This window comes from Protobothrops mucrosquamatus, unplaced genomic scaffold (genome assembly GCF_001527695.2).
Source record: "Protobothrops mucrosquamatus isolate PMUCROS unplaced genomic scaffold, P.Mucros_1.0 scaffold_284, whole genome shotgun sequence".
Taxonomy (NCBI): Eukaryota; Metazoa; Chordata; class Lepidosauria; order Squamata; family Viperidae; genus Protobothrops; species Protobothrops mucrosquamatus.
Genome location: NW_015386360.1, coordinates 334,410 through 343,420, shown reverse-complemented (window position 1 = coordinate 343,420; position 9,011 = coordinate 334,410). Strand labels below are relative to the sequence as shown.

At 40.2% G+C, this 9,011-nt stretch overlaps 1 protein-coding gene across 1 annotated transcript in view; it reads left to right on the top strand.

The window, feature by feature from the left end:
- Positions 1-1,788, top strand: part of LOC107302735 (lipase member M-like) — a 25,038-nt gene extending 23,250 nt beyond the window's left edge. Inside the window, exon 9 of the mRNA XM_015831879.1 lies at positions 1,555-1,788. Coding sequence (XP_015687365.1) covers positions 1,555-1,788 — 234 coding nt within the window. The remainder of the gene's footprint in view (positions 1-1,554) is intronic.
- The last annotated feature ends 7,223 nt before the right edge of the window (positions 1,789-9,011 follow it).

Sequence of the window (9,011 nt, the reverse complement as noted above, 5' to 3'; positions counted from 1 at the left end):
TATTTTCTCCTCACTCTCAAGTTATGTTCTTGTCTGACTTTAAATCTTTTGCATTTTTGTTGTTGTTGTTTCCTCTCATTGCTTCATTAAACCAGCCACTTCCTCTTTTTTGTCTAGACCAGGGGTTCTCAACTTTGGCAACTTTAAGACTTGTGGACTTCAACTCTCAGAATTCTGCGAATTGAGTTCCACAAGTTTTAAAGTTGCCAAGGTTGAGGACCCCTGGTCTAGACCATTCTTTCCAGATTTGTTTCCTCTCCTTCTCTACTCAGTGGAGTCCTTCAAGATTTCTCCAGTCAGCATCTAGCTGGGGAATTCTGGAAGCCAAAGTCCACATATCTTAAAACCGCCAAGGTTGAAAAACACTGCTCCAGAGGAGCCATTTTTCAGTCCTGAGGAGCCCAATTCTATCCTTGCAAGATGGTCTGTGTCTCCTAAGAAGCTATTTATGTCATCCTTATTTCACAACATTATTTCACCATTGTTTACCTTTACATCTTCTTTCCTCTTTTCCATATCTCGCTAATTACAAAGCCTGGCAACCAGATGACTATTGCTTGCTTCTCATAGCAAACCCCTACAAAGTTGCACCAGCTTCACTCATTTCTTCAACTTCTCTACAAATGTCTGGGTTATACTAATTTGAGAAGCATTTGCACAGCAAAGGAACTTAAGGACTGAGCCCAAAGGATGTCACTATGGCATATACATTTCATGAACATATAATAAAATAAGCCATGATAACATTATAATCAGGACATTTAGTTATGACATGACAACATGATTCCTCAGCACATTGTTTACAGTTGATTATTTTTGTTAAGTTAAAATTCTCAGTTGACAGTCAGAATGGCATATATGCCAAATAAAGCAAACAAACACACATTCTATCAAAAAAAAAATTATTTTATTCTGACCATATCTGAAACTCTTGAAATGTACAGGAATGGAGTTAGGATGGGCCTTCATGAGAGAACAACCCATTTTGAGGTCAGGACACTTTACATGCTTATAACACTCCCGATATTTAGTTCTATGAGAGAGAGGAGCAATGTAAAAGGGGAAGCAATAATAATCACAAATCCAAAAGGGCTTAAGTCTTTACTATCTGAGTGAACAACTGTCCCGCTGTGAATCTAATAGGTGATTTACATCACCAGGAGACGCTTTCAGAAAATTCCCCTTGCTGCTTGCCTATATTATGGTTGCTATAGGAAGGGGGTGTTCCCCCACCCCACCTTTCCAATATTTAAGAAATTGGTAAAACTGCATCTACTCCATCAAACATTTAATTATTACATACTTTAATGCTGTTCCTTAAAATCATTTTAATGGTTTTGATTTTCATTGCATTAATTTTATTGTTGTTTTTGTGTTCTCATCACACAAATTATAATAATAATAATTGTTTTATTTCTTAATGTTTGTAAGCCTTCCAAGAACTATAGCAATCATTTAAATATATTAACTCTGCTTCCATTCATACGCTTTAATTTTTTTTTGAAAAAGCCATTGCTTTAACTAATTCTTTGTATTGTTATATATATTTTCTAGCTTACTCCTCCATTATATAAAGTGGACGCTATGACAGTTCCAACTGCGGTATGGACTGGAGGAAAAGATTTACTTTCCGACCCAAAAGATATTGCTATTTTATTGCCTCAAATTAAACAACTTGTTTCCCATAAATCCATTCCAGACTGGGCACATCTCGATTTCATATGGGGTCTGGATGCACCCCAACGCATGTATAATGAAATAATTGATCTGATGAAGAAACATGCATAATCTTTTCCAAAATAAAATAAAACAAAATGGATAACTCAAGCATCAGTGTAATTCTCCGTTTGTCACCTATAGCATCATCCCATTATTTAATGTGCTATTTGTAGTTTTGGCTGCAGTGACAGTTCTCTGTAATACACATTGGATAATGTAAATTTTTTAATACACATTTTCCATTTTAAACAATTGCACTCAAAATAGCTCCCCACTCATATCAGAATCATTTCCCTGTCTCCGAATTCAGTTGACTGAAGACAAATACAGTTTTGGAATAGTATTATCATGAAAGAGAGGGGGGGGCGTAATACAAATAGTTGTCAATTTACAAGAGTAACGGAGCCTGCCCGGGACAGTTGTAAGTCATGATGGTTGTCAAAGCAGGTCAACACATGACTGACCTGAATTTACAAGCTTTTTTTTTTGTGGCTATTATTAAGTGATTCTCGTGGTTGTTAAGCAAACCCATTGTTCATTATGGAGTATTTTTGCCAAAAAATGGAAGTAAATGCAGTTTTTCGGCAAAAACATCATAATTTATAGTCATGTGATTATAGGATACTGCAAACGGCTGTAACATAACTAGTCTCAGAACTGGGGGGGATACATTGGAATTTCAGGAGCTGTTTGTAAGTACTTGGGAGGGGTCCTTTGTAAGTTTGAGTGGTTGCTAATTGATCAGTTGTAAATCAATTATAGAACAAGATTAGAGAAAGAACTTTTGCTGTTTTTGTAATTTAGCCCTGCTAGATTGATTTGCTGAATCATTCAATGATGATCACTTTCTATTGCAGAAGCTTAATTTTCTTAGGTGGGATTAAGTAGAGGCTTACGAAGACTCAGTACTCAGCGGCTGTTTTGCACAATCTAAACCACAAATTAACCAAGCCAATTTTGCATCAGAATGTTGCACAGCTCAGTGCATCATGAAAATCCAAAACCTAGTTTCAATAGAGTAAGTTATGAGTAAGCCTATCACACAAACACAGTCTGTAGCTGCATTCACACATATGTATCACTCAGCATGGGTGAAAAAAAATACACAACAGGCTGTTTGGGCACATAGTAAAATATATCCTGTATATCTATCAGTATGCTGCATGTGTCTTCTTGGCAAGATGCAGGCAATAATAGGTTGGTTTGCAAGGTAATCTCTAATTCTAACCCTGTTTATATCAATCATGCCCTAATCACCTCTAGATTAGATTACTGCAATGCAGTCTACATGGGGCTGCCCTTGAAGAGAATCTGGAAGCTTCAGCTGGTATAGGATGCAGCAGTTATGCGTGCTTCTAGAACAAGGCATATTACACATCTGCTCCATGAGTTGCATATTGCCAGTTTGTTTCCAGGTCTAATTCAAGGTGTTGGTTTTAATCTGTAAAGTTCTTCATGGCATAGGACAGTGGTGGCGAACCTATGGCACGCGTGCCAGAGGCGGCATGCGGAGCCCTCTCTGTGGGCACACGCCATCACCCCAGCACACGTGGTCTCTAAAAGTTCGCCATCGTTGGCCTAAGGCCAGCCAGCCTGGAGCTGCCATTGGGGAGCCCACCATCCCACCCGCAAGAGACCCCCTGGATCTCCCCCAACCCGGCCCGGCTCCCACAAGTGTCCCTCCCCAAGGTGGCCACTCCCACCCTGGCCATGCTCACCCAATCTGCCATTACTGCAGGCAAACCCATCCAGTGGCCATGCCCACCCAGTCTGCCAAGCCCACTGTAGCTGCACCCACCGAGTAGGCCACACCCACCCGGCACCCGGTGATACATAAGTGGGTTTTGGGTTGCAGTTTGGGCACTCGGTCTCTAAAAGGTTTGCCATCATTGGGATAGGACTATCCAAAGGGCTGCGTCTCTCTGTTACATCCGCTGCATTATATCTGGGAGAGAAGGCATGCTGCTAGGGATTTACATTTGGTGGGTATTTACTGTGGAAGTCACCTTATGGAACATTCTTCCTCCTGAAACTAGTGTAGCAATATCCATTTTGACATTTCAAAAGTCCCTCAAGATGTGATTGTGTTATCAGGCCTGGGGCTTCCAGGAAACAAGAGACATGCTTATATGGCTCCATTGTTGAGTTGGCCATTTTTACCCTCTCTTACCTTGGTTTATTTGTTTTTTGTAATATTTATTTTTTAATGTGGATTGTTATATCTTGTTTTTTGGTATCTGTTGCTTTATTTGATTGCTGTGCACCACTCAGAGTAGTTTTTGTGAGATAGGCAGTTATGAACATAATAATAAAACTACCAAAGAGAAATCCACAATCCCACCAACACTGGAAGAACAAGCTATTGTATATACTCACATACTAGGGATAGTGAGACAAACGTCATATAAATTTAATAAAGAAATAAATGTAAACAGAGACCGAACCTCACACACACTAGCACTGATGGTATTACCTAGTGGGGTAATGAAGTGTCTGCAAGCAAACAACCAAAGTCAGAGAGCACTAAGGACTACATAAACTATTCTACTTCTCCCATGCTCAGTTTCTGCTTAGAGTTAACAGGAAAATACTTGTTTGACGGACTTGTAGAGAGGCATGGACTCCTGTAGGCTGCCACAATGTATTGTTAAGGCATGAAAATCCATATTTAAAAACAGGTTCCCCGTAGATTTTTTTTTTAATATAAAGATCTGGACATCTTTTTTTTAGTCTCAAAAATAAAGCCATTTGGTTGACTTTTTAAATATAGATCAAACCAGCTTGCACTAGCATTTGCCAAACAGAATACACTAGTCCTCTGTCTTACTTCCAAATCCCTGCACTGAGATATCTCAGATCAAGGTATTAACAGTGATCAAGTGGGCAGAGTACATACAGATCTATGCTATTGTTTCTCAGCTGCTACTTAAGCCAGTTTTCTCCATGTTTCTTATGCAATGCCTTGATATTGCATCTTACTGGGTCCCATTTCTCATCTAAGCAATCTTTTCTGTGTTATTTTGCAATTCTATTTTATTAAGGCAAATAAGTCCTTCAAGAAATTGTTTCAATGTATCCTTATGCCCTACAGATATATTTTTATTCAGGGTTTGCTCCTGTCACTTGTATCCTGCCCCCCCTCAAAACATCCTTCTGAACCTTTATTTTATCATTTTGCTAGTCTTTGGGAAACTAAACATTTCAATCTGAAGTGAAGAGGTGACAAAATTTGTTTTGATGTGGCACTTTGCATCATCTCACAACCTCCACTGTGGTCCAGTAGCTGGAAGAGTTTTCAGAAGTGAGTTCAAGTGAAAACAATATGGTTATTTCATTTATCTGTTTTAAATAATCTTATGTGTACTGCCCAAGCCATTAAAGTAAAGAAACAAAATGTTGCAGATTTATATCTGCAGTAATAAAGAATAGATGTTATTTATGTTATGTTACCCTAACCCTAACCCAAACCCCAACTACAAAAGAAAGCTCCACCCAAACCAAACCAAATAACAAACAAATAACTCCCAGAGGACTTGATCCTACCGATAAACACTTGGAGGAAGACAAATGGAAGCATGTCACATACAGAAGGAAACACAATACTCAAAGAAAGAAGCAGCATACAACTAACAAACCCTTTCTGCCTAATCCAACCCAACCAGAAGCAGCCCCATTAAAACTGAGCAATTGATTTCTCCCCTTAGACCAAACACGCAGACCCACAACCCCCCCCCCGCAAAGAAGACATGCAGACACCTAGCAAAAGAAACAACTTAAAATATCCCTTAAAAAGCCACATCAACAGACACATGTCATGTGTCTGATTAACGAAACACTTCAAAGAACTTTCAGGCATTTTTTTAACCTAAAAAGCTTTTATTAGTATTACAGAGTGTCAGCACAACATGGTGGATGCTAAGGTCTGAATTTCCCTTCCTTTGCACATAATATTCCAGACATTTCCCCTCCCCTATTTTGGGGTCATGATTCACATCTTCCAATTAACTTGGAGGGCAAAGATTAACTTCCATTTCTTTTTCCCTGGGCTTTCCTTATTTTCTCCTCCCCTTTCCCTGTCACCTGATTTAACTCTGAAAATACCAGACAGTTCTGCATATATTGTCAAAGCAAGAATATTCAATATTAGCAGCGTTGACACCTGAGATAAACAGAAAAGCACCCCCAGACTGCAGCCCCCCCAAAAAGGAGAGTGTTGGTAATAGGAGACTCTATCCTCAAAGGAACAGAACCATCCATCTGCAGACCAGACATATGATCCAGGGAGGTATGTTGTCTCCCTGGACCAAAAATCAAAGATGTGGCTGAGAAACTAACCAAAATAATTAGGCCCACAGATTACTACGCCCCCCCTCCTCCCCCTCCTCCTCCTCCTCCTCCTCTTCCACATTGGGACAAATGACACAACAAACAACCTGAGTACAATAGTGAGGGATTACAAAACAACTAGGCAATAAAGTTAAGAAGCTAGGAGCACAAATAGGCCAACACCCCATCAAGCAAAAAAAGAATTTTAGAAATAAACCATTGGCTAAAGGGTTGGTGTCACCAAGAAAACTTTGGTTTCCTGGATCATGGACTGCATTTCCTACACGAATGACTTTTGGCAAGGAATAGACTACATCTCACGAAAACAGGCAAAAATGTACTTGGAAAAAGTCTGGTCCAACTCATCAGGAAGGCTTTAAACTAAAACTGAGGGGGGAGGGTGACCAATCTCTAGAATCTCTATAACCCAAAACCAATCACAAATCCCAAGAAAACAAATCAAACAATGAGGTAGGCAGTGATGAAAAAAAGAAAAACTCAAACAATAATCAGGAGACACAGGAAACACACCCATGGACAGGCATAAAAGTCTTAAATGCTTATATACAAATGTTCAAACCTTGGGGAACAAATAGGGTGAACTAGAAGCAATAGTACATGAAGGAGGGTATGACATAGTTGGCATAAAAGAAACTTGGTGGGAAAAAAACCCACAAATGAAATGGACTGATGGATGGATACAAATTATTCAAAAGAAACAGGTCTACAAAAAGAGGAGGGGGAGTTGCATAGTATGTAAGAAAACACTATATATCTGCAGAAAAGCACATGATCAAAGATAAAATCTCTCCAGAATGTATATGGGTCAATATAAAAGAAAAAAAGTGACATTACCATAGGTGTATATTACAGACTACCCAACCAATCATAAGAAATAGACGAACTCTTTGCCAACCAGTTAACAAATGCATGTCGGAAGCATACCACAGTAGTAATGGGAGACTTCAACTATTCAGATATCAACTGGGAGACAAACTCTGCAGTGAGCGGGAGATCAAACAGATTCCTAACCAACCTAGCCGTGGAGATGGAGGAGGAAACTAGACTTAAAGCTATACTGGACTTAATCCTTACCAATAGAGAAAAAGTGATAGAGGGAATTAAAATGGCCGGAACCTTGGGTGAAAGTGACCACGTCATACTGGAATTTAATATAATGCAAACACTAGCAATAGAAAACAATCCAATCAATGTCCTAAACTTCAAAAGAGCCAACTTTAACAAACTCAGAGAAAACCTAGGAAAGATTCCATGGATGAAAATCCTAAAGGGGACTTCCGGTGGTGATCGCGGCGCCGATGGCGGCTTTTCTTTGAGCCGTCTGCCCCGAGGACGCGTCAAAGCCGCAGGAACAGCTCGCAACAGCTGTTCCGCGGCTCGGAATCCCCCTCCCCGGGCAAAGGGGGGGTGAGCTTCCTAGATAGGGGTAGAGTTTCCTAGCCCTCATAATTCTTCTTTTGTGAGGACTAAGGTGTGAACTCCCCCGGAGTCTGGGACTTTCTCCGCTCCTCGGGCTGCCTTTGTTCTCTGAATGAAGCCAGACGCTGATTCCACCTCTGCCATTTAAAGAGACTGTGAGTAGAACCTCTAAGCAGCCAGAGCTAACCAGGAGGATTGGACTTTGAATAAATTGTGACTTTAACTCAGGAAACAAATAAGTATCTTCTCCATTTTTTGTTTAAACTAGAAGAAGAAGGAATATGGCTGCAGAAGGGCATTTTCTTTTTTGACAGAAGATATAAGAGACTTTTACTTTTCTGGATATAGAAGAAATATTGTAACGAATTTGCTTCTTTGTTGCTTATTGGGTGGGCAAGCTTTCTGCCTCTTTTTATACACTTAGTATTTGTTGCTTTTACAAGACTTTATAATACTTTAAAGAGGAAAAATAAAAATAAAAATATAAGTTAGAAGAAAGAGAAAAGAAAAATGGCTTCAAAACGTGTGGGAACTTCCGTTCCTCAGAAAGGCATGATCTCCTCCCCAGCTGTTCAAACACCACAGCAGCCCAAAGCTAAGACTCCTCCGCCTTCTCCCCCAATTCCTGTATTTACATTGAAAGAATTACAGGATGCTTTGAAGGACAATGCAATGCAATTACAGGACGCTTTGAAGGACAATGTAAGACAGATTAGAATAGAGACAGAGGAGCTTTTGGAAAAGAAAAATACAGAGATGAGAGAAGACATACTGTTTGCGCTTCAAGGCTTGGCAGTCCATGTAGAACATATAGATGAACGCGTGGATGAAGTGGAGGAACATGTTGAAAGTTTGGAATTCAGATTGGGAAAAGTGGAGGAGAACGTGGATTTAATTCAAAATGAGGTTATTATGTCACAATATAGAGAAATGAAATATGCTTTGAGGATAAGGGGATTGAAGGAAAATGCTCAAGAAAATTTGGAGGAAGCGATTGCAGCAGATTTGGCTTTGGTTTTGTCTTGTCAACCTGAAGAAATTGTGAGAGAAATGGAAAACATTTTCAGAGTTAATTCATGGGTTGCAAGACAGAGAAATCTTCCAAGAGATGTTGTAATCTATTTTTCTAGAAGATCAATCCGTAATGAAATTATTCAAGCCTCACTTCCGGTGGCAGGCGACCTCGTCGGACGCAGCTGTTTGCTGCCTGCCGCCTGTTTCAGCGTAAAAGCCGTTCTGACAGCTAGCATCAGCTGTCAAATGGCTTGTACCCTTCCCCTGGGCATAAGGGGATAGGTGAGCTGCCCGGGGTAGGAGTTGAGTTCCTGAGTCGTCCCATGTGGACGATGTAGGTGAGAACTCCTCCGGAGCCCCGAGGCTTCTCCGCGATTCAGGACGCCTTCGCTTCGGCGAAGCTAGAAGCCGCCGCCACTGCTGCAACTTAAATTGAACTGTGAGGTTTTTTTGTAAGCAGACGAACCGACCCTGGAAGTTTGCTTTTTATTTTGAACTTTGCTCTAACTTGG